This window comes from Mastomys coucha, unplaced genomic scaffold, assembly GCF_008632895.1.
Source record: "Mastomys coucha isolate ucsf_1 unplaced genomic scaffold, UCSF_Mcou_1 pScaffold5, whole genome shotgun sequence".
Taxonomy (NCBI): Eukaryota; Metazoa; Chordata; class Mammalia; order Rodentia; family Muridae; genus Mastomys; species Mastomys coucha.
In genome coordinates this window covers 53571233-53597780 of record NW_022196911.1, presented here as the reverse complement: position 1 = coordinate 53597780, position 26548 = coordinate 53571233, and the positions used below count along the sequence as shown (strand labels likewise).

The 26548-nt window shown below is 44.7% G+C and overlaps 2 protein-coding genes across 2 annotated transcripts; both read left to right on the top strand.

Moving 5' to 3' along the window:
• The first annotated feature begins 13612 nt into the window (after positions 1-13612).
• Positions 13613-14666, top strand: LOC116078872 (olfactory receptor 2T1-like). The gene has a single exon (XM_031354234.1). The coding sequence runs from the start codon at positions 13640-13642 to the stop codon at positions 14585-14587; it is 948 nt and encodes a 315-aa protein (XP_031210094.1). The 5' UTR covers positions 13613-13639; the 3' UTR covers positions 14588-14666.
• A 1751-nt stretch (positions 14667-16417) lies between these two features.
• Positions 16418-25731, top strand: LOC116078890. The gene is made up of 4 exons (XM_031354258.1): positions 16418-16493; positions 16849-16939; positions 24792-24968; positions 25469-25731. The coding sequence occupies exons 2-4, from the start codon at positions 16873-16875 to the stop codon at positions 25660-25662; spliced, it is 438 nt and encodes a 145-aa protein (XP_031210118.1). The 5' UTR covers positions 16418-16493; positions 16849-16872; the 3' UTR covers positions 25663-25731.
• The last annotated feature ends 817 nt before the right edge of the window (positions 25732-26548 follow it).

Sequence of the window (26548 nt, the reverse complement as noted above, 5' to 3'; positions counted from 1 at the left end):
GCATGTCCCTGGGATAGCCTCATTTCTAAGTATGAGATGTTATTCTAATGGAGGAAAGAGATGCTCTCCTTTTCAGTATTTCATGGCTCATGATGGAGGTGCACAAGCCCAAAGCCACTGACCTGCTGCAGTCACATCTCAGTCATGAGTAGCTCCTCACTCAATGCAGCAGGAGAACTGGGGTAAAGGGACCATTTGCTCCCCTTCCAGAGCTGGAACTGCATCTGCTGACACCCTGAATAAAGTCTCTCAAACAGGACGAAAAGCTCCAGGACAAGGTATTCACAGTGTGCCTTGGCATATGCAGAAAGTTAAAGTCTTGACGAGGACCACATGAAGTCCAGGGCTGGACAACCAAACCCAATGGCCAAGGACTACAAGGGGTCTTCAAGGCCTGCTGTTTAAGTACCAAGACCTGAGAAGATGTATCTAGCCTTAGATGCTGCATTAGTGACTTTTCTCTTGCTCTAACCAAGTACCTGGTAAGACAGAACTTACAAAAGGGGAGATGTGTTTTAGTTCGCAGTCTGAGGGAAAGCACGGTGCCTGTGGGAGGCTGCTTGCTCACTTCTGGGTGAGTAGGAAAGTAGAGCAAGCAGCAATCATTCCTTACACAGCTTCATTTCTCCATTGTTGTCCAGTCCAGGACACCATCTCATGATGATGTCCAAATGGGCGGGTCCACTCCTAATCCTCTCTGAAAATACCCAGAGACAGATACAAAGGTGTCCCTCGATAATGTCCTTTGGAATTCTTAACCCAATAAAGTTGACAATGAAGATTAACCAGCATAAACACCATGTTTGAAAAGTTGTTGGCCAGTGGGTGAGAGAGCTGGATGCCAAGCTTGATGGTCCCTAGGACCCACGTGGTAGATCTGACTCCCACGGTGCCTCTTGACCTCCACATATGCTGACACACAGTCACATGTGTACACACACACACACACACACACACACATATACATATACACATTAAATAAATAAATAAATAAATAAATAAATGTTTCAAAGATCCATTAAAAAGCACAATACCTCAGTTAAGAGAAATAACATATTTTTCCACTTAGGATGTAGTATAACACAATCTGATGAATACAGTGAATTATTATTGCAGATTTCAATTTACTAAGTAAATTTTAAATAGTCATCATTCAATGTGGTATTTGATATGATGACATTTGATATGATGATATGATGTGGTATTTGACATTGTTACACTCCAAAACCATGGCATACTTTTTACCACAGAAGCATAGAAACTGTAACTGATAGATTTTTGAATCAAACGTTTTATTTGTGTCAAATGCATTCAGTTTTTTTAAGTTGTTCAGGAATACAAATAGAAAGAAATACAAATAGAGTGTCATATGACAGCTGTGAGGCAGAGCACTCCACTGAGGAGCAGATGGCCACAAATGAAGCCTTCCAAAGATGAAGAGGGGTCTGTGTTAGGGCTGAGGTGTGAAGTCTGAGGTATGAGACTGAGACAAAAAAGTTGAAGAGGGATGGATGAGGTAGGAGGGATGAGGTATGTGGGCTAAGGTAGGAAGTCAGTGTCTGAGTTATGAGGGCTGAGGTAGAAGGTTGAAGTGGGAGGGCTGAGGTGGAAAGGCTGAGGTGAGAGGGCTGAGGTAAAAGGGCTGAGGTGGGAGGCTGAGGTAAAAGAGCTGAGGTGGGAGGGCTGAGGTAAAAGGGCTGAGGTATGAGAGCTAAGCTAGAAAGGCTACAGCGTGAGGCTAAAGTATGAGGCAGAGATGGAAAGGCTGAGGTGTCAGGCCTATGGTGTGAAAGCTAAAATGAGAAAAGTGAGGTGGGAAAGCTGAGGTGTAAGGGCTTCAGTGTGAAGCTGAGGTAGAAAAACCAAGGTGTAAGGATGACGTTGGAGGGCTGAGGTAGAAAGGCTGAGGTGTGAGCATGAGGAGAGAGCATGAGGTGTAAGGCTGAGGTGGGAAGGCTGTGAATGATCCCTTAATTATCATCATGGAAAAGTCAACACATTGGAAGTCTTCTAATTCTGTAGAGTCCCCAGGAGGCCTGGGAGTTTCCCCTAGGTGTCTCCCAGGCCCCTGATGGTTGTGAGTCCCTAAGAGCCCACCAGGACAGAGTGTACAGGAACACAATCTGATTATCTAAATGTGTACTGAAGACTGTCACTGCTTGTCAGAGCTGCCCACCACTGCACGCCATAAGCAGCGAATGTCAGGAGAGCGATGGAGCCCTCTGGAGGAACATCTGAACCACCATGGTGGCTCTTTACCCTGCTGGGATTTGCTCCTCCCCACCCTTAATTCAAATCTAGAAAATGACTTCATGCCAATGAGCGAAAATAATTATCTCCACTGTTGCCAGTCAACTAAGGGAGTACCAAAGCTAGCTACAAATCCTGCGTTCCTTAGGGACGACATAAAGCACATACACTTTCCGGTAAAGTTCAGCCATGGTTAAGTCTGACAATTTGAATTTCACTTATAACTGAGCAAAAATAGTCAGTTTACTATCACTCCATCCATGCATTATTGTAACTTACATTTTATGATAATTATATTCAGGAAAAAGGTAAAAATGCTAATTATTGACCATCTCAGAGTTCAAATTTCCTCCACTTTCCATATGTGAAAAACACAGTTCTCACCATTGTAATTATAATAAAGTTTAACATTATGTTACACCATCCTTGCTTTCACTACATATTATAAGCAGGGTTGTATTTAAGGATTAATGGCCCTGCATGGGGTAGACCCAAGAGCATGTACATACCTACTTCTCAATAGCTTGGCAGCGTTTGCTTTTTCCATTGTACTATGATAGTCTAAGCTACATGGAAGCTATGAGCATGTGGCTTTGTCACCTTCATTCATAACTGAGTTAGCATAAGTTCACAGAAATGAAGCTGTAGGGCCAAAGTGTTTTCTAAATAGCTTGTTAATCTGTGTTGCTACAAAAATCTGAATCAAGACTATGACGAGTGGTGGCACACAAAACTTAGTATGTACAATTTGGGATTTCGGGTTTCGTGACAACCAGCTACTTGAAGTAACTCTCCCGTAAACTCGTTTGGATGGTCAGGACTCAGCACTTTCAGCTCTCTGTAATCTACTAAAGGGCTGTGCTCCTGATGGATCTGTCCAGATCAGCACTAACCTAGGCCGCTGGAGTCAGGGACACAGCAGCTGCTCCTGAGAATGTCAAACGCCCCTCAGCAGCATCAGTAAAATACCTTCACGGATGGAAGATAAAGACTATATGTCTTCTGTCATTTGTGGTTCCTAGATTCCATACAGACATATAAAATCATGTACATATATGTAACACAAAAATGGAAGGGAAACTGTCTGGGGGCAGAGAGGACTCACGGGAAGGGGAGGAGAGAATGGGAATGTGTTCCATGTATAAGGCATGTTGTGTGAAAGTGTCCTTCCACAACACAGAACTGTGTGTGGTGAGTACACACAATAAACGGTTTTTTAAAAGCACTTTTCACTGATTCTCTAAAGTTTGACATTTGAAAGCCTATCCCTAAAGTGAGCTATGGGGCTTGCTATTCCTTGGTTTAAATCCTGGCTCAGCCCCTTAGCCCCAAGACAGTCATGTGATTGTCCCTGCCCCCTTGAAGCCCACAGATGTGATGATTCATATGTCATGGTACGGATGTGTGGATGAAAAGCCCTACATCCACGCCTGACATATCAAGACTATGACGAGTGGTGGCTATAAATATTGCTATGCTAAATAATAATAATCAAACTGTCAGAGGGTTGAAACACTAATTTTAAAATGTTACATTTCCCTTGTGTATGTGAGTATGTGCACATATATATGCATGTATGTGTGCATGTGTGTGTGTCCTTATGTGTGCATGCATTCAAATGTTTTCACATGCATGTGAAGGCCAAAGGTCAACTTCAGATAACATCCCTTAGATTCTACCCACTGTGTTTTTGAGACAAAGTCCCTCATTGGCCTGAAACCCACTGACAACACTAGACTGGCTATTCAGGGAGCCCTAAAGAGGCCCTAAAACCCACTGACAACACTAGGCTGGCTATTCAGGGAGTCTTAAAGAGCCCCTGTCTCTACCACACCAATGCTAGAAGTAAGCACACATAAACAAGCTTAGCTTTGTTATGTAAACTCTAGGAGCCAAGCGTGGTCCTCATGCTTAAAAAAAACCAAACATTTTATTAGCTGAGCCATCCCCCTGGCTCTAAAATAGTACATCAACAAAAATAGTCATTATTTTAGGAAAAAAAATACTACAACAACCACATTTCCTGTAACAATATTTAGTTGATCACCTGTGTAAGAACATCACAATGGGGTTAATACAGGACAGTAGACACAGATCTAGAAACCAGGTGATGCCAAAGTGGAATGAGTCCAGTTTTAAGCAATGATGCGAATAACTATGGTCCTACAGCTCACATCACCTAAACAACAACATTAAACAATGAAATGATTGCAAATAAAAACAACAGAATTGTATTTAAGAGCCTAGAAGTGACCACCACATCTCTATCAGTCAGAAAAGTGTTGGAGCTCGCAAGGCTACAATGTGCGTAAAACATAAAGAACTTAGAACGTAATGAGGGGGGGGAGTTCATTAAAGAATAAAAGTCTCATAGAGGACAGACTTGCAAAGACACCATTTAAAGTTCATGAATGTTCAATAATGGGAGACAGGAATTGACTGCTCCTGCTCTGTTCTATGAAGTGCCAAGCAGAGCATACAAATTAAGCAAAAGCAAGACAAACTAGACTGCCAGACATTCCTTCTATCAGTTCAGTAAGTCTGGGGTACATCCAAGAGTGTTCTGCCATGGTAGCAGAGAACTTGGTCACATGACCTCACAGAAAACTTCATCTGATGCTTAGAGACCAGAATGGCCTTAGGCTAAGCCATGCTTCCCTAATGCAGCCCAGCCCTGTAGGTACTTCATAAGTATCGTTGAGCAAACAAATTGTGAGATCACATATAAGGAACAAAAAGGCCTGGGGTGTATCTCAGTTGTACACTGCTTGTCTAGAATGCTTGAGGCCCTGGTTTCAACCTTCAGTGCCATATAAAACTGGCATTCATGGTGAATACCTGTGATCCTAACACTTAGGAGGTAGACGCAGCAGGACCTTGATGGAGTCAAGGTCATCTCTAGCTATATAGAAATTTTCAAGGCCAGCCTGGACTATATGAGATTCAGACAGAAGAGGGGATAGCGAGAGAGAACAGCTTCAGTCTCACTGCAGGCATCTGTGTACCTGTGATGACCTAAATCCCAAGGATAAACACAGGTCTGGGGTGGCACGCACAGGCCATAAGGAGGACCAGGAAGGAAATGGGCTTTGTGGTGACTGTCAACCTGTGCCCACATCCCAGATCTGCCGTTGGTTGTGCAAGTGACCTGGGCACTGAACTACTTAACCATCTGTGCTTTCAAGTTTAAAAACAATGATTGATCTACCCGTATCATGCTATTGCATAAATGAGATAAGGTAGTCCATATCTAAGATGATATGGGAAGTAAAGCAAGATGAGCTCACTTCCCATCCTAATTTCTTTCAAGTTGAGAAATAAAAACACATTGGAACAGTAAGACTTCTGAAAAATTATAAAATTATCTAGTGAGAGATGGCTCAGCAGTTAAGAGCACCGACTGCTCTTCCAGAGATCCTGAGTTCAATTCCCAGCAATCACATGGTGGCTCACAACCATCTATAATGGGATCTGATGCCCTCTTCTGTTGTGCCTGAAGACAGCTACAGTGTACTCATATAAATAATAAATAAATAAATCTTTTTTAAAAAATGATAACTGAAGCAGAGAGTGGTTGGCACACACCTTTAATCCCAGCACACAGGCAGGTGAATCTCTGAATTCAAAGTCAGCCTGGTCTACAGAGTTCCAGAACAGCCAGGATTAAACAGAGAAACCCTGTCTCAGAAAAATTACATACATATATACATACACACATACATACATACATACATACATACATACATACATACGTGTTATAACTGAAGCCAACTTCAGTTGATATAAGAAAAAGATGAGAAGGAGGGAGGGGGAGGAACAGGGAGGAAGGGAGGACTTGCATGTCTCTAATTGCTCACTGGTGAGGCAGTTTTCCCCAGACACCAAGCTGCTGCTCTGTTGATGTGTTGACTTGCACCCAAGATTGCCCAAGCATTTTATGAATATATATGTGACTTAGAACAATAGCCTAGGGGCCCTGGTGCCCTGAAGGTCCTTCACTACAGCTGAGTGTATGTGTCTGTGTGTGTGTGTGTGTGTGTGTGTGTGTGTGTGTGTGTGTGTTTTCTTAGAGAAGCCTCCACTTCTCTAGAATTGAAGAACTTTATGGCAGATTTTAACACAAGCTATTTTCAGCTTGAGACCTAGCTTGTTTCCCTTTGCAGAACCACTCAGTTTCCTGCTCAGAAAACATCAAGGAACACTTGGGATCCAGTAGGATCTGTGGGTTTCAGATTTGGAAGACTCCCCCAGCCCAGGGACAGACCTCAGAGCTGTGCACAGGTGAAGAAAATCTCATTTTCAAAACTGACTACGGTAAGTTAAAGAACCCAGACCTTCCTTCACGTGCTCTTTTAAAGACAAATCCCTCTCTGCTGGGTGTCCTGTTTCCTGGAACCCCAGCTGTGTCTGTTCACCAGCTTGAGCTTCTCTCTGCTCCAATACTGAGTTGGGGCACAGAAGAGCTGAGAACTACAAGCCTGGCTCGTCATCTTCTATGTGTCTCTTCATAGATAATTCCATTTCTTTAGATATTTCCACCTAGGTTTAGCTTGATAGGTGTCTGTAAGTTATATTACCTAGTGTGACATAGTGATCATAGCCTATGAGTTATGCTAAGTCTGCTCATTGTTGACTATTAAATGATTGGTAAACTGCTGTTCACTAATTTTGGAGATGTAAGGTTTTGGAGAGCAAATGTCAGAACAATACCTGGCTTTTGGTCAGAAACCACCACTTTGTCATCTCAGAGTCCCAGCTTTCTATAGCTGTGAAAGACTGTGAGTGTGGCGCTGGCTTACAGAGGCATAAAAGAAAAAGACAGTATAGCCATCTGCATCCAGAGAGCCTGGATCTGAGAAATCCCAGAGTCATGTGGCTGTGCAGCACAGAAGTAGCAACCTCTCCTCCCTGGAACTGCTCCAGCCAGTGACAAAATGTCTCAGAATTAGTGGTTCTCATCAAGGCCTTGACAGCCTGCAGGACAGTGAAGCAAGAACAGTGATCATTCTGTCTGAAGCTCAAACATCTGCCTAACCAGTAGTCAGGGGGCCCGTAGCAGCTCTGGCTTTCTGGCTGACCTCATACTCAGAGGAGCCTAGAAAACCCCTGTGCTCTGCAGGGTAGAAGATTCTGCCTGTTTGCTGTGTGCCTCTCGTACCCAAATCCTCATCTGCGCAGACGGCTGTTTGTGCCAAGCTGCTGCCCACTCGATTAGAGCCAACTATGTTTGAATCCCCAGAAGCCCGGGCTGAGGATGTTTGAGGGCTACAAATGATGGGGACAGACATGATTTAGAGGATTTCTCCTGGGCTTTGGAGATAGCTCAGTCAGCAAAGCATTCATCTTGCAAGCTTAAGACCGTGGGTTTGATCCCCTAGAATCCACACAAAAAGCCAGGCGTGTTGGTGTGCTTTTATCCCAGTACTGAGGAACTGTGAGGACCCCTGCCTGGAAAATAGCCAGCCTAGCCTACTTAATGACCTCCAGAACAGAGAGAGACCCTGCCTTAAAAAACAAGTTAGACAGTGTCTGAGGAGGGACACTCAAGGTTGTCTTCTGATTTCCACATGCATGACCTCACACATATATACATGTGCCTGCACACGTGCACCCTACACATGAACATGCACACAAGTCTTCCAGCTGATTCTTCCCCTTTCATCCTCAGATGATCTGTAGTTATCACACCCATTCACACTACCCTTCAACATGCCAATTCAGCGTCCACACAGGAAATGGGATAGAAGTACCCTCACACATGGTTGAGAGACTTCAAGCTCACCACAGACAAGGGAAGAGCAGGAGTGGACTGACTGAGTCTCAGAACTGTGGATGGGTGGAACTGGCTAACTTTTGTGGGGAGATCTTTGGATCATGCCTGGCTTCTCCCCCAACTGGATGTCATCAGCATCCCTCTTCTTCCTGAGCACCAAATTGGTTTTCAGACATGGACCAAGGTCCCCCAAGGGGCAAGTAATTCCTGGTTGTGAATATATGACCAGAGCAGTGGTTCTTAGGAATCTCTTAGTGGCTTACTTGGAAGGCCATTGAGATAGATTTCTGAGATCCACCCAGTTTCTCACTTGTTGGATCCGAGTTGGAGCCTGAGCATTTTTACATCTGGCACACGATGCATGGTGCTTATCTGGAGCCCACCCCAGTCTATCTCTGCCGAGGCTATAGTAGGGTCACCTGTCTGGGAAGTCCCTAACTCAGTAGATTGGTTAGTGCTCAGAACTTCTTTTAAAAACCTTCCAAAGACCAGGCTATCTTCAGACCAGTTACATAGCTGCTTTTAGGAGCATAGCACAGACTCTGGGGGTTGTGGATCTGTGAGGATCATTTCAATATGAAGACTACACAGATTTCTAAGTCCCTTGACTTCATCACTCACTTTCAGACTTCAGATGAGACACTTTGCAGTCTCTCGGTAAGCTTGTTGTGCAAGTCTAAACTGCATGGGAGATGATGAGCACTCCCCAGGACTGTGTAATTGAAGTCCTGAAAGTGGGGGAATTGGGGCAGGTCAGTCATGAGAGTTTCTCAATAATGGCATTGTGGAGAATGTGGACATGCTAGCAACAGCCACCATTTTACTGCCCTTGCAGTAAAGCTCAATAGAATATACTATGCCAAGAAGAGACTCTAATGAATGTAAGGATTCGTTGTCCTGTGTGAAGGGGACAAATTTCACCCTCAGCTTTCATGGCTCTCCATGCAGACTTCCCAAGAGAGGCACTTTGGTCTCTGAACCTCAGCCTACAGCTCCAAGTGAACATGGAAGAAGGAGAGAAGTCAACGAGAGAGGCAGGTTCCTAAAAGACAGCACAGACTGGGACACTATAAGGTGAGTTGTGGAGGGGAAGAGTTCTCTTCTCTCTCAAGGTCTCAGCACTTGTATCTCTGATAGTCAGCAAGCTTTTCTAATGACAAATACCTGGCATGGTTAAAATTCAGGATATGCCTTCTGACTGTGTGCATGACCAGCCCAACAGTGGGATTGAAGAAGATATAAAATGGGCCCAGACAAATCAGAAGGAGGAGTCAAAACAACCAAGATAGGCTAGATGCAGCTTATAACAGAAAACATGTGAGTCACACCCACATAGCTGTCCCTTTATTCATTGTAGGCAGTCCTCAGTGTCTGAAGTCTACTGATCCTGCTTTCCACATGCTGGAAGAGACAAGAGCAAAAAACCTTGTCTCTTCTGGAGCAGTATGAAAGAAAAATAATTCCTTTGAATTATTCATAATTGAACATAACTGAGTAATTGTTCTCTCTCTCTTCCTCTCTCTCTCTCTCTCTCTCTCTCTCTCTCTCTCTCTTTCTCTCTCTCTCTCTGTGTGTGTGTGTGTGTGTGTGTGTGTGTGTGTGTGTGAGAGAGAGAGAGAGAGAGAGAGAGACTCATACAGATAAGTATGTAATTGTACACATAGGCAGGTACCTGTTACAGATACTGAAGTGTACATGTGTACATTAATTCTAAAATCCCAACAAGGGAAGAAATCCCATGTTGGAACAAGGAGGGAAACACTGCTGTGTCAAGCAGGTGTGCCTTGTGTTCCTAAACAGGATGTTGACCTCACGTAACCATGACATGGAGGTAGAAACAGAGATGGTGGAGCCTCTGCGAGCAAACATGTTTCTCTGTCTACACACCTTCCTATGGTTCCCCAACATTGACTCAAATTCTATGGAGAAATATAAGAAAAAGACATAGTCTTTCATCTCAGATAATCTTTGACCCGCCTGGAGGTATGTCCACCATACTCCATCCTGTTTCAAGAGGAAGAAAAAAAAACAGGGAATCTATACATGAGAGGGGCTGCAAGCCCTTTGCAGAGAAGTATTCAGTTATGATGTGAAATTAAGTTGCTTATGTGAAAGACGTTGCTTCCATGGCTGCTCTGGAAAAGGCACACCATCCTAGTTTTATTCTGCACTTACAATGTCCCTGGGTCATGCACACCTTACATCAGGGTATGTGTAAGCTACTCAGTTATGTAAGTATGTGTAAGAAACAGCATTGAGGCCAGCAGCAGCTAATGCTCGAGTGGTCAGGTCTCCTACAGATGCTCCCAGACATCCACTACTTAACACTCTCATTCTTTGAGATGAGGGACCTGGAGCTAGCTGAGTATCTTGCACAAGGTACATAGCTAGGAATTGATGGGTCTTGGTCGGGAAACTAGCAACTTGTAGACATACTTAAACACTACACATTAAAACAGATAAAATCTGAAAAGTTCATTCAGCCAGTTCAGAATAAAATTATTGCACTGCGTGAGTTCCTAGGTGTTTTAATTTGTCTTGGTGGAGAAGAGGGAAGGGAAATGCTTTCCTGAAGAGATTTCCCAGGGGTGGGGGTTGCTACACCACAGGAGGCATTCCATGATGTCTTGAGAGCCATGAGGCTCTTGTGTCTAGGTCAGATTGCCACTGGCATCTAGGGGATACAGTGAGGTATGGTGCTAAGTGTTGTACCACACATGGAGCATCACTGACTGCAAAGAATTACTCAGCCATGAATGCCAGTGGTGTTGAGGCTGAGAAAGGCCACAGCAGAACTGCTGTGAAGATTCCAGCTGCAGGTGAAAGGCCAAGCTTGTGGACCATGTTTCATATTGCTAGTCAATAGCAAGATTCTTTCCAGATACAAAATCTGAGATGTTTGAGACATGAAGCAAGGGGTGCTTACAAAACACCAAAACTTCTCATTCTCTTTATGGGAAAGTCTTGAACACACCTGAAGCTTCATTTCTATTTTAGTACAAGGTCAGAAGGTCAGAAGACCATTGACAAGATGGCTTAATACTCCCAGTACCCAACAGGAGGGAACATGCCATGCTACACAGGGTCATATTGGAAGTACCACGGTTGATCAGGAGTCAGAGGGAGGGGGCAGAAAGTGTAGACAAACTCTTCCTGGTTTGTTGTCATTTTTGGTTTGAGACAGGTTCTCGCGCATTCCAGGCTGGCCTCACATTCACTCTCTGGACAAAGATCACCTTGAATTTCTGATCCTCCTGTCTCACCTCCCAGTTGCTGAGATTGCAGGTATATACCACTATGTCTGGTTCATGTAGCACTAAGGATCAAACCCAGGGCCTGTTAAAAGGAAGAACACCACCAACTGTGCTACAGCCTCATTGGCTTTTCCTGAGTTTTGCTTGGTTTTGTTTTTTCTATAAGCATGAATGAGCAAGATAGGTAAGTAGTGGTATAGGCATGGTTCAAATGGTTTAAGCTGGCTCTGGATTCAGGCATCATTTCTAGTTGCCCAAACTCTCATCCTAGGATCATGTAAGGTAAGAAGATGTTACAGGTGTCCCACACTGTAACCCCTGATACTAGAAAATGATGGGCTGTAGAATCTAGAATGGATAGTTTGCCTATCAAGGGCATGCGGACAGATATACTATTAGGAATTAGCCCCACGAGGCATCATTCACTTACCTTCGTGCTGTCTGCAATGGTTAGTTTTAAGGGTGGTCTTCAGTGCTTTACTCCTGAGACAGGTTTCAGAATAGACCCTGGGACTCTGGGACAGTTGAGCTCTGAACTTCTTTGAATTGTATCTGAGATCTAGTGTTCCCAGCATGGGCAGCCTGGGGATGTGGAGATTGAAGTCATAGACAGGGTCCTTTGGCAGAGCCGCTTCCAGCCCCTGCTCCTGACTGTCTTACTGTGGGACCTTCTCATCCTAGCTTCACAGTCAGCAGTGAGATGCCGAGACTCAGGCTGGGGTCAAGTTAGTGGATCTCAACCAAGATCAGCCATCAAAGAGCCTGAGACAAGGATGGTGCTGTAGCTCAGTGGGTAGAGTGCTTACCTAGTATGCAACAAGCCTGGGTTCTACCCCTTCCACCTCATAAAGCCAGGCATCAAGCGGCATGCCTATAATTTCACCTGGGATGTGAAGGCAGGAAAATCAGAAAAGTTCAAAGTTGTCCTTGGCTACATAGTGAATTTGAAGCCAGTCTGAATGTATGACAACCTGTCTCAAAAAAATTTTTTTTAATTAAATTTAAAAAACAGCAGGCAAGCATTCTTGGAGACTAGATACGTGGATAGGAAACAACCACTCAGACTGCTCAGCCCTGCTAGTGATCCTCACAGGAGTAGGGGACGTAGGCTATCGTCTGTCACATTTGCCTCCCTCCCTGCTGTGTCCCAGAGACCCATCTGCCAACAGCAGGGTTCTCTTGTGTCCACAGCTCCTTCGTGGAACTCTAGGTGGCTCCTTTTACATTTCTTCAGTCCCTCCATTTAAGTCATTTGCTGTCAGACCGGAGCAGGGTAGGATTTAAGGCATTCCCTGGGATACTGGACGCTGGGAACAGTGTTCCAACATGCCTTGGTAAGCCTCATCCTCACCATATCAGGGATTGGTTGGCCTTGCCCCCTCTCCAGCCTCCAGACGCTGCCGTTGGGTGGCTTGTCTCCCATCGTAGCTTCCTTGAGCTGTTCTTTGAGACTGGTGCTCACCTGAATGATTGCAGCCCAAGCATGGAGGAGCTGGGGTCTCTGGTGCTCACCTGAATGACTGCAGCCCAGTGGAGGAGTTGGGGTCTCTGGTGCTCTCAGGAGAAGCTACCACAGCTGGGTTTCTTCCTTACAAGGGGCCAGTGTGTTTATATTTTCAGAGCCCAGTGGGCATTGGGATGTGACAGGGGCTCTGACTACGGGGATAAGACTTGTTTATGAAATCGTTAGAGATGAGAAGGCAATGGCATGAAGATGAACACGTGTTGTCAAAACTCGTATAAAGCAATAACTGCACCAGAGAACCAAACACCCAAATGTGAGTCTCCTGGTGGCCAGGACCACAAGGGAAAGGTGCGGCTGGGCAGGCGGCTTTGGCAGATGACAAAATGCCCCTTCTCAGGTACACGCACAGCTCTCACTTGTAAGAAAAATGAATCAGACGAATCCTCACATCAGAAAGAATATTGAACCATATAACTCACACAGGTGTGGATCTAGCCAGTCAGGCATAAGTTTGTAAAATATCAATAACGATGTGTATTCCAGCAATGGGGTAGGGGTGTTGTGATGTACTGGAGTTTTTTCTACCATCCTTGCTTTCCCTGTGGAATGAGGAGTTGAGCTGTTAGCTTCCTTCTTACCCAGAACACATTCAGAGTAGCGTGCCTCCCTCTGAACTCTGCTTTCACTACAGACTGTCCTCTCAGTAGTGTTTTTCCTGTGAAATAATGATCCTACAAATACCGGCAAGTGCATTAATGACAAAGTATATCTGCTACTCTCCGGCTCCCTGGGTGGTCCCTTGGGCTCCCTGAGTGTTCTCTTCTCACCTCAACCCTTTTCCCTCTCTCTGCCACTGGTGAGCTGGTTCTTTCTCCCCACAGTGCCTCTCAGCAGGAGATGGGTAGTGAACACAGGAACTACTCCATCACTGGCTTTGTGCTGACGAGCCTTTTTGACAAGAGCCAGACACACCTGTTCCTGTTCAGTATGGTGATGTTGGTCTACATCCTTGCTGTGGCAGGCAACACGGCCATGGTCCTTTTGATCTGGATGGACACCCGACTCCACACCCCCATGTACTTCCTCCTCAGCCAGCTGTCCTTTCTGGACATCTTCTTTACATCAGTCACTGTCCCCAAGATGATAGTAGGCTTTCTCTTTGGTTGGACAAGCATCTCTTTCGGAGGCTGTGGAGCACAGATGTTTTTCTTCATGTTCCTGGGGGCTGCAGAGTGCCTCCTGCTGGCCCTCATGGCTTATGACCGTTACGTGGCTATCTGCAACCCTCTGCGGTATCCAGTGCTCATGAGCCGCCGGGTGTGCCTGCTCATGGTCGTGGCCTCCTGGCTGGGAGGATCCCTCAACGCCTCCATTCAGACTTCTCTAACCCTTCAGTTTCCCTACTGTGGATCGAGGAAGATCTCCCACTTCTTCTGTGAGGTGCCCTCACTGCTGATGCTGGCCTGTGCAGACACGGAAGCCTATAAGCAGGTACTATTTGTGACGGGTGTGGTGGTCCTCCTGGTGCCCATTACTTTCATTACCGCCTCCTATGCCCTCATCCTGGCTGCTGTGCTCCGGATGCACTCTGTGGAAGGGCGTCAGAAGGCCCTGGCCACATGCTCCTCCCACCTGACAGTCGTCAATCTCTTCTATGGGCCCCTTGTCTACACCTACATGTTACCCGCTTCCTATCACTCGCCAGGCCAAGATGATGTAGTATCTGTCTTTTACACCGTTCTCACGCCCATGCTTAACCCTGTCATCTACAGCCTCAGGAACAAGGAAGTTACAGGGGCAATGAAGAGAGCAATGGGGAGGTGTGGAGTCAGTAGGACTGCCTGAGACCTGAGAGAGGACTGAGAGACAGGTACCTCAGCTCTCCGCAGCATCATATGCACTGATTGCTAAGGCAAGAAGAAGGGACTCTGCTTCAGTAACTTCAGGATCCTATTCGGGGGCTCCCCCACAACCCAAGAAGTAAACTCCTAAATTCTTGTGCAGAGAAGTGAAAGAAGAAGCCATCACTCTGCCTCCCGCCCCCAGTTACTGCTTTGTTTCTTCAGAGCTTTGTCTACACTGGCTCTCCTCCACCTCAGAACACCCCAGCATTCTTTGTGGACCAAAAAAGTAACCCATCCCTTCTGTATCACTGAGGGTCTGGGAGCTTCCCCTCCAGGCCCACTAAAAGCCAAGAACCCGCAAACTCCTTCATCCCTGGCTATTTCCCCAAACTTCCCTATCAGCACCCTGGACAGCGCAAGCCCTCCGCAGAGTCCTCCGAGGCAGGAACTGCACCTGATATTTGTAGATCGCTCCTCCTTCTCTTGCTTAGAAATGGCTTAAAGCACCAGAGACATCTAACTGCAAAGCTTATCCCATCCACCACAGCTCTCTGAGCTACCATCTTCCCCTCATCCTATTTGTGAATTTGAAGTTTCTTTTTTCCCATTAGAGTATACAGAAGCAGATGGTAGAGGATTTGCTTCTTGAATGCCACACTGTCAACTCCTAGGAGGGAACCTGGAACCTGTGATCAGTAACAAACACTGGATAAAGAAAAACTGCAAAGAACATTTCCTTACCTGATCTCAGTACTGCTGGTCCTGCTGCTAGCTTCTTGGAATTTGTTCCTGCATTGACAATGACTCCATGCCCCTAACTTTTCCCCTTTCCTATAAAATGATGGGAAGTCTTCTATTAAATGATAAAGTTCTTTAAAACCTAAGGCTAGCCCTTTCTCTTCACACACACACACACACACACACACACACACACACACACGATTTAAGGCCATGGCTTCAGTCATCACCTGGCTCCAAAGCTAGCTATACATAATACAGCTATCACCTGTAGAGAGAGTTCTCTAGACAAGAAGCAGTGGAGAGGAGGGTGGGGAGGACTTTGGGAGAGCATGGGAGAGGAGGTCGGGAACTCTCTCTACAGGTGATAGCTGCTTCCCCACTGTGATTGATCAACCCTTGGGCTTCCTAAAGTTTCTGATCGTTTAGTTACTACCACATGTCAGTAGCAGAGAACGAGACCTCCTCCTTTATTTTGGCTAAAGAATGTCCCACTGTGTATATATCGCACCTTTTCTTTATCCATTCATCCCTTGATGGTTGCTTCAAGAAACTACATGGGGTTTCTACAGCTGATGGAAAAGCAAGGATTCAACAATAAGGTCGGTGAGTGACAGAGGAATTCTGGTACCTTTAAGATCTGTCACTAACAACATGCTCACAATCAAGGCACAGTGCTAGGGTATGGCAGTCATGTGTACACAACACACACACACACACACACTTCCAAAAAAATGATAGTAACTGACAGGGTGACACTAGAAAATGCCCTGAAATGAAGAGTTGCTACTCTCCATGCCTCGCTCACTGGAGGGCGTTGCGGATAAGAAATGAGTGTCAGTTAAAACTACATGGGTACTTCTCGTCAGAGGATCTTCCAGACAGCCACAAGAAGACATCTTTAACTAGGTAGTAAGGGATGGGGAAAACAAAAGCCTCAATTCTCCAGGCCTCTCGTTTCTCATATCTACATAAATCTCCTGCCAGGATAGCTCTAGTCACTCGGGAGCTAGAGGCAGTGAAATCTCATTGGCCAAGACTCCGAGAAGGTGGGAAGAGTGTAAAATGAAGACCAATGAGAACAAGACCCCGCACGACACGCATGCGCACCACGCACAATGCAGTTTGACCTACTTTAGGAAGGGCAGCTCCTCCGACCCCAGCATCCGGTACTGGTTCTTGATTTTTACCCTGGCCACCCAACCTTCCCAGTTCATCCAGAGGACATGATGTTCATCCAGATGAACTTCATAAACTGCCCCACCCACCCATTTTAGTTTAGCCTTGTAAAAAAGGAGGAAAAAATGGGCCAGAGTTCCCTTCAAGCCTTACAAGTCTAGGTGGTTTCTTAGTACCCCCAGACTACCCTAGAGCCAGGCTGCTTAGGACACTTAGAGCTCTGGTTCCAGTTGTGAGGAGCTTCGGACTGGGAGGCAATGTTGCCCACATGGGGGAGGGAGGGAGCCGGGATGACCTGGCATTATTGCTTTGCATAAACTCCACCTGACCATGCTGTCTCCACAGAGACGGGACTTAACTGTCTGGACCATGCACCCTGCCACCCCAAGCAGGCTTCTCTTGGCCTGTAGCCTTGCCTTCATGCCCTTCTCTACAGGTGAGAGTAGAATGGAGCCATCCTGTGTGGTTTACAGAGGTGTTTTCTTGAATATTTGCTATGTTAGACATTTTTAAAAACATGTATGGGTATTCTGCCTGCATGTATATATCTACATACCACATGTATGCAAGACCAGAGGAGGGCATAAGACCTCCTGGAACTGGAGTTACCATGATTGTGAGACACAGTGTGGGTGCTGAGCATCAAACCAAGATCCTCCCGAAGAATAGCAGGTGCTCTTAACCACTGAGCCATCTCTCCAGCCAAAATAGCCACCTTTCCCAGCAAGAGCAAACTTCTATAACCCTTATTCCCCTTTCTCCATTTTAATTATCTGTGCTTATAGCTTTTAAAATAATAGCGCCAATGGCTAAAAATCCTCTCTGCACTCCAGGTCAGCTTCTGATGACAGCACTGCTATACCTTTCTATGGTCTTTTCTAGGGGTGGCCATTCACTGAAAAACCTACACTAGTTTCTTTTCTGCTTCCAGGGCAGCATTGTATACTGAGTGTGCAGTGTCCTGCCCACCTCCATCAAAAGTGTGTGCCCCGAGCTTCCTCTCTCAGTGCCTGTATGGCTACCTCTGCTTACCACTGTGTCCTCCTGCTTCACAGCTCAGCCTCCCTAGGGGGATATAGCCATCTCCAATCACTTACCCTCACAGATAGCTGCAGTGAAAGAGCTGACGTGAACACAGTTACAGAGCAGAAAGTGCATAGGTACTGCTAGACTTGACAGTTGGTATCTGTCTTAGTTAAGGTTTCCAGTGCTGTGAAGAGAAACCATGACCAAAACAACTCTTCTTAAATGAAAACATTTCACTGGGCTGGCTTACAGTTTCAGAGGTTCAGTCCATCATCATCATGGCAGGAAGCATAGTCGTGTGAGCGCTGTCATGATGCTGGAGTAGCTAAGAGTTTCAAAAGTCAGCCAGGAGAAGACCAGCATCCTCGGGCAGTTAGGAGGACGTTCTCTTCCACAAGTGTGTAGAGCCCTAAGCATAGGAAGAGGCCTTCAAAGCCCACCCTCAACCCTGACACACTTCCTCCAACAAGGCCACACCTCCTGAAAGTACCACTCCATATGGGCTAAGCATATTCAAACCACCACGGTACCTATAGTAAACTGATTCTACATCATCAAATCCTTCCCACAAAAGTAATGCTAATGTCTTGTTGGCTTTTGTTGTTTGGAGTCTGTCTGTCTGTCTGTTGGTTCACTTGTCAATTTGTTTTTAAACAAAGTCTATGTTACCCATCCTGCCCTTGAACTCCGTGCCTCAAAGGACTCTCCTCCCTTAACAAGTGGTCCCAATGAAACCACCAGAGTTGAATGCTGCTGCCTGCTCTCATTCACTGTTAACTTCTGTTTGTTTGTGCATTCTGCAGGGATTGATATACACACAAGTTCTAGCTGTATGGGCCTGCAGCGTTCTCAGGACGCACATTTTAATTATATTTGATTTTGATTTTAATAAAAATAGACACATTAAATGTAGGAGAGTGGGGATGATAATTTACAGGAGAAAGAAGGAAGAGAAATTCCCATATTTTTGGAGTTCTGGGAAGGCTCTTTACTGTTAATGATTGGCATTCTTTTTGAAATGTTTTTCTCAGATTTTTAATGCTTTGAGTATTAAGCTTTTTGTAGTTTTATAAATTATTTCTCTCTGTTTCTCTCTTTCTTTGTCTCTCTTTTTTACTTTAATTGCTTCAAACCGGGCTCCACCCACACCCTGGAGGGAGACAATGATAGGCTCACCCTGGATGTCTTGAGGATTTCAGAGCCTGGGGCATTCAGGCACGTAAGGGCTCCACTGCATCAGCTCCTGCTTCTGCCAAAAGTGTAGAAGTATTGACCATCCCATTAGCTGGGCTAGGGCAATGTGAGACAGTAATTGAAAAGCACACATTAAGCAGAGTTATTAAAATATTTTGACATATATGTGTGCTGGGGGCCAGCCCCGATGGGGTGTTTCTTCTTGTGGGTTCTTCTTGAGGCAGCAAAGGGGGAAGAGCATTGGCGGAGGCTAAGACTTTGCCTTATGAGAAATTTAGGGTTGCTGTATAATAAAAAGTTTACTTATCTAAGTCTAAGTTACTATGCTATTGTAGCTGACCTGCCTTCTGTGATCCTCTGAGGCCAGAAACTGCAGTTTCTAACATTTAGCATCTCATCCTAAAACAGCAGATTAAGTAAAGGACTACTTGCTAGAGCCTGTTCCCTATTGTCCAGATGCCTCTTGCTTGTCGGCTAGGGGGAAGTTTGGAGCAATGAACTTCTATTGAACCAGGAGAAGAGAATAACACTCACAGAAGGAAAACTTTTACATAAGTGAATATGTATAATCTCATATAAATTCATGTACAGATTCATTCATGCTCATTTATTCATTTATACATTTCCATTCATACTCAACTGGGCCCAGTTTGCATGCATTCTCACAATCACATACTTACACACGCATCCATACTTACATGTGCATATGGAGCAAAAGACCAAGCACCGGTGCAGAAAGAACTCACTCATTCTAGATGAAAACTGGGGCTCCAATCTTTATTACATAGAGAAAGAAAAGGTTTCTACCCTTTAATGCTAAATGAATTAAACCCATGTTTGTAAGTAAAAGGCTTTGTTTCTTTTAGTAAGACTAAGCCTGCCTTGTCTTTACCATGGGACCTGTTCTGTCCTATGGTAAGGAGAAGCCAGCCTGCTCCTTCTGCTCTCTGCAGCATCTTCTTTTTTCCTCTTTCCTTCTGCATTCTGCACATTGCTCTCTTAGTATTTTATGTTACCTATAGATTCTAAGTTATTCCACTCTGCATTCTCCTTCTAATCTAAAAAGTGTTCTGTCTAAAAACTTCTCCTCAGCTCAGTTCCTCTCTCAGCTCAGTTCCTCTCTCAGCTCAGTTCTTCTCACTTCCATTCCTCTCACCTCAGTCCCCCAGTTCTGACTCTTCTCTTTGTCCTCAGACCCTAAACATCTTTCAGAATACATGATCACATGTTAAAAAGTTCATCAAAAGTTCACAAAGAAAATCAAATTGAAATAGAAGTTTACAACACAGAATGTTTACATGCATATTCATTAGGGGTAATTATCTAGCTGAACATCCTTCACCTGTCTCACTCCACATGTTCACCAAAGGTTTAAAACCATAACCAAGTTATATGTGAAGTTTTGCATAGATAAACCCAGTCAATATTTTATCTTCTGTCCTAGCACCTATAATAAATCATTAGTTCCCTTTTTATGACATCTGGTTAATTGTTTTAGAACCTCTTGGAATGTGCTCTGAGTAGGAGAAAGTCTGGTTATCATCTAAGAGCAATTAACTGGTGATACTCAGGAGACTGACAGAGTTCTCATCGAAGTTTTGATGATCACAAAAGAACCTAATAGCAATCCCACTATAAATGAGCTTAATGATCACTGAGATTATTTTAGGAATTCTTATAGGATCATCATAAAGACTTAAGTCATCTATCTATTTAGTGTCACTGTAAGGCAGTACAACTTCTTGGATCTGCAGAGATCTGCTCCAGGGTGTGCTATATTAATAGTGACTGTTATATATGTATAATAATAACAGGAAAAGCATATTAATAGTAGGAACCTTTCCTAAAATGAATCCCTTACAGCCTTGCCTGTCACAGATTATATAATAATCCAAAGCAGGCCATTTCAGGATGATCACCTGCTAGTTATTAGTTTGTCCCATTATGGCTCCTGACATATATGCATATATATGCATACGCATATATAAAATATCCTTCAGAAAAACAAAGGCCCTGGGGTTTTCTTTTTTTATAGAACATGATTTTAATATTTTCAACTGTTGATATTCAAAAAACAATAATTATTTTAAGATATATTTCATTGTTATGTCTCTCTTTTCATTTCTGATTTTATTAATTTGGATACTGTCTTTGTACCCTTTGGTTAGTTTGGCTAAGGGTTGATCTATCTTGTTGATTTTCTCAAAGAACCAGCTCCTGGTTTTGTTGATACTTTGTATAGCTCTTTTTGTTTCTATTTGGTTGCTTTCACCCCTGAGTTTATTTCCTGTGGTCTACTCCTCTTGGGTGTATTTACTTCTTTTTGTTTTAGAGCTTTCAGGTATGCTGTCAAGCTGCTAGTCTAAGCTCTCTTCAGTTTCTTTTTAGAGTCACTTAAAGGTATGAGTTTTCTTCTTACCACTGCTTCCATTGTGTCCCATAAGTTTTGATATGATGTGTCTTCATTTTCATTAAATTCTAAAAAGCCTTTAATTTTTTCTTTATTTCTTCGTTGACCAAGTTATCATTGAGTAGACGTTATTCAGCTTTTATGTGTATGTGTGCTTTCCATTGTTTTTGTTGGTATTTAAGAACAGCCTTAGTCCATGGTGATCTGATAGGGTGCATGGGATTATTTCAATCTTCTTGTATCTTTTGAGGCCTGTTTTGTGACCAATTATATGGTCAATTTTGGAGAAGGTACTGTGAGGTACTGAGAAGAAGGTATATTCTTTTGCTTTAGAATGAAATGTTCTATAAATATACATTAGATCCATTTGGTTCATAACTTGTGTTAGTTTCACTGTGTCTCTGTTTAGTTTCTGTTTCCATGATCTGTCCGTTGCTGAGAGTGGGGTGTTGAAATCTCCCACTATTATTATGTGGGATGCGATGTGTGCTTTGAGCTCTAGTAAAGTTTCTTTGATGAATGTGGGTGCCCTTGCATTTGGAGCATAGATGTTTAGAATTGAGAGTTCATCTTGGTAGATTTTTCCTTTGGCCAGTATGATGTGTCCTTCCTTATCTTTTTTGATAACTTTTGGTTGAAAGTTGATTTTTATTAATATTAGAATGACTACTCCAGCTTGTTTCTTGGGACCATTTGCTTCCAACCTTTTGCTCTGAGGTAGGATCTGTCTTTGTCACTGAGGTGTGTTTCCTGTATGCAGCAAAATGCTGGGTCCTGTTTACATATCCAGTCTGTTAATCTGTGTCTTTTTTGGGGAATTGAGTCCATTGATGTTAAGAGATATTAAAGAAAAGTGGCTGTTATTTCCTGTTCTTTTTGTTGTTAGTGGTGGAATTATGTTTGTGTGGCAATCTTCTTTTGGGTTTGTTGAAAGATTACTTTCTTGCTTTTTCTAGGGTGTAGTTTCCCTCCTTGTGTTGGTGTTTTCCATCTATTACCCTTTGTAGGGCTGGATTTATGGAAAGATATTGTGTAAATTTGGTTTTGTCATGGAATATCTTGGTTTCTCTATGGTAATCGAGAGTTTTGCTGGGTATAGTAGCCTGAGCTGGCATTTGTGTTCTCTTAGGGTCTGTATGACATCTGCCCAGGATCTTCTAGCTTTCATAGTATCTGGTGAGAAGTCTGGTGTAATTCTAATAGGTCTGCCTTTATATATTACTTGACCATTTTTCCCTTACTGCTTTTAATATTCTTCCTTTGTTTTGTGCATTTGGTGTTTTGATTATTAGGTGATGGGAGGAATTTCTTTTCTGGTCCAGTCTATTTGGAGTTCCATAGCCTTCTTGGGCATCTCTTTCTTTAGGTTAGGGAAGCTTTCTTCTATAATTTTGTTGTAGTTACTGGCTCTTTAAGTTTGGAATCTTTGCTCTCTTCTATACCTATTATCCTTAGGTTTGGTCTTCTCATTGTGTCCTGGATTTCCTGGATGTTTTGGTTAGGATCTTTTTGCTTTTTGCACTTTCTTTGACTGTTGTGTCAATGTTTTCTATGATATCTTCTGCACCTGAGATTTTCTCTTCTGTTCTTCTATTCTGTTGGTGATGTTTGTATCGATGACTCTTGATCTCATTCCTAGGTTGTCTATCTCCAGAGTTGTCTCCCTTTGTGATTTCTTTATTGTTTCTATTTTCATTTTTAGGTCTTGGATGGTTTTGTTCATTTCCTTCACCTGTTTGATTGTGTTTTCCTGTAATTCTTTAAGGGATTTTTGTGTTTCCTCTTTAAGGGCTTCTAACTGTTTATCTGTGTTCTCCTGTATTTCTTTAATGGAGTTATTTATGTCCTTCTTAAAGTCCTGTATCATCATCATGAGAAGTGATTTTAGATCCGAATCTTTCTTTTTCAGTGTGATGATGTATCCAGGACTTACTATGGTGGAAGAATGGGGTTCTGATGATGCCAAGTAACCTTGGTTTCTATTGCTTATGTTCTTACACTTGCCTCCCGACATCTGATTATCTCTAGTGGTACCTGCCCTCACTATATCTGACTGGAGCCTGTCCTTCCTGTGATCCTGGTTGTGTCAGAACTCCTCAGTGTTCAGCTGTCTCTGTGGTCCTGTGATTCTGGGATCCTGGGATCCTGAGATCATGGATGTGTCAGAGTTCCTGAGAGTCAAGCAGCCTCTGGAACCCTGGGATCCTGGTGTGACCAAGCTCCTGGGATCCTGTGGTCCTAGGTGTGTTAGAGTGTCTGGGAGTAGATCTTCTTCTGGGTGTTGTGGGACTGGTTGCAGAGTTAGCACCCAAGGTCTGCTCAGGGCACCTCTGATCCTTTGATTCTGGGCATGTTAGAGCACCTGGGAGTGGATCTTCCTCTGGGTGTTGTGGGACTGACTGCAACGGTCATTACCAAGGTCTGCTTAGGGCACTGGTCCATACAGGAGGGAACCTGTGCCACTGGTCGAGCTGAGTTCCTGAGTGCCTGGATCTCGATGGTCCCAGTTACCTGTGGTTTGGGGGCAGATGCTGTGTCCTCCTCACCTCTGATCCTATGATCCTTTGTGTGTTAGAGCACCTAGGAGTGGATCTTCCTCTGGGTGTTGTGGGACTGGCTGCAGAGTTCGTGCCCTAGCCCTGGGGTTTTCACACTTGCCATACTTCCTTGCCAGGAACAAAGCTCTGAGGTATTCCCATCTGCCGCCCAGCCCATGTATTCTCCCTGTGTGACCTTCTACTTCATCATGGAGAGCATCTCCATGACCCAGTGCTCAAGGCCAACCTGTCCATTCAGGCTGTATGGGCAGTCCTCATTCTTTCTAAACATGAAATCCCAGAACTCTTGATACCCAAGCTAGGTCAAGAGACAGTGTGAAGCTCCAGTGGGCATACCCTCGTGGTTTTCTTGCCTCGGCTCATGGGGCCACAGAGCCATGGAGAGGTAAAGCTCCTGAGGAAGGCGACCGAGAGAACTTCTGCAGACAACCCTGGCTCTCCCTTTCTCCTTACTCTTCCTTCACCATCTCAGCTTCTCCATTCCTAGCTCTTATCATTCTCTCCTCTGCCAAGGGCCTCTCTCCCTTCAGAGTGGCCAAGCCCTGTCATAACCCAGGACCACCATAGAGACACATGATGGACACACAGATCTTCTGCCTTATGACCGAGAAGATAGTATGGATCCCCAGAGGCAGAGGACGCAGGAAGAACAGGCTCTGCCTTGTCACTTTTAGCCTATTCTGAGGGCACCCTGTGCTTCCAAGGCCAAATCCTTCCTGCAAATGTTTGGAACTATGCCTCCCCTGGGACTCCACTCACAACATGGCCTTTCATTGAGGGCTTCCCTGAGCCCTGTGCACTGCAACCCCTCCCTGAACTCTGACACATTCATTTCTCTCTATAGCATTATCATTGCAGATGCAGTGTCCTCCCCATCAGAAAGCATGCTCCTCATAGGCTGGGGATTATCCGGTGACTCCAATATGACTGGGAGGAATCAGAAAATGTCACTTGAGGACGCCAAGGGTGGAGTAGAGGGGAGGCCGAGTGGGAAGGGCCACTCCAAGAAGCTGTAGCTCTTTGCATATGCATTTCTCTCACCTGTGACCAATGGCCAGCCAGTTTTCTATCTTGTCTTGTCCCCCCCTACCCACTGACAGACCCCTGGGAAATTACAATGAAGGAGCTAGAGGAGAAGGAAGTGGATGAATTCAGCTCCAGCGGTCTCAAGTGTCCCACATGCTTCACCGTGAAGGGGAGAGAGTGCAGTCCAGAGCTCAAGTGGTGCTCCACGAACCAGATAAAGTGTGTGGAGCTCTCCGGCATCGTAAACACAGGTGCCTGAGAGAATGGACCCAAAAGCACTTTGAAAGGCATAGAGCATAGTCACAAATGATAACTCCGGTGGCTGTTGCTGTTATAATAGGCAGCTCAAGCCAAGAATGAGAGGTAATGTCATCATGATCCTAAAATAGGTGCCTGGCTGCAGCGAAAGTCTCACAGCTCCCAGCACAGCGCAGGCGTCTGCCTACCACTGTCACACAGTGTCAATCAAAACACTGCAGCACCCCAGTGCTAGCGGTTTACTGCAGGGTAGCAAGGGCTCTGTCCACTCATGTATAGAAGACATACTACTTGATTGACATGGCTTAGGGAAATTTAGGGACTGGAAGACCCTGTGCTAGGAGAAAAACATCCCAACCCCTTGCCGGCCTTATCAGTGTATCTGAGTCCAGTGAGAAGGCAACTGGTCTGCCTCTGTCTGTGGACCAGTCTGTGTGGATCGAAGTGGGACCTAAGGCCAGGGAGGGAAATATCACATGTGTTTTTCCCGCAGGTGTCAGCAACATCCCCATTCAGCTGATGAAATGCATAACCATAGACCAATGCAATGACACGGTGACGGCTTATATGGGTTTTACCATCAGTAACAAAAGTGAAATCTGCAAGTCAGCCCTCAGAAATGGGGCCAGAGTCAGACCCCCGACCCCCGTCTTCTTTGTTCTCCTCCTGAAGAAACTGCTCCACTGAGAGCAGCAGAGGCTCAGCCACCATCACCGAAGCATTAACATTAAAGTTGCAGTTTTCGTTTGTTCAGCACATTGACTGCCAGTTTTGATGCAAGTATATTCAGTTATCTACTTGTGGGTTCCACGGACTTGAGTATAGACCCAGCCACACAGAGAATGGAACAGAACCTTTGTGTGACTTCCTGGAGAGTGATGAACGAGCACACATGTTCATTCACTGAAAGTGGGTCACTAATGGCAAACCACAGGAATGATTCTGTCCACACCTAGTTTCGTAAGTCAGTGAGTTTTGGGTGTGGTTTGTGGAGTGTGGGGTATCAGCAGTGGCATTACTGTCTCCAGCAAAACAGCCTCCAGCCTAGGCAACAGCTCAGGAAAGCTGCATCCCAAGAGCTGCCTGCACAACTGGCTGATGCTCCCACCTGTCTCCCCCTCCCCAGAAGCTGCAGAACCCGGAGGAGCTTTGTGGATCTTGTAATTTTGTGAGCTTCCTGAGTAGTCTAATGAGCCTCCTTCCTAGGGAAATGCTTTAGAGTAGCCGTGGGGAGTGACCATCAGGAAACACATACTTCCGATGGCTTCAGGAACTGGCACATTGCTCAGTAGCAAAATTACAGTTATGAAGTAGCAACGAAAATAAATTTATGGTTGGGGTTCCTAAGGCATTGAGAAATAGGTATTTTCTGATGGTCACAACCCAGAGGTCAAGAACCGCTACTTTAGAGGAAACAGTCAGAATGGGGCCAAAGCCAGGTCTTTAAGGTTTCTGAGCATTCAGAACAGATTAGATGGAATCACAAACAGGAATAGAAATCTGTGTAAGAAGTATGAGTGAACAGGAGTCTGCCCACTAGCCCTGGATCCGGCGTAGACAGGCAGCAGACGTG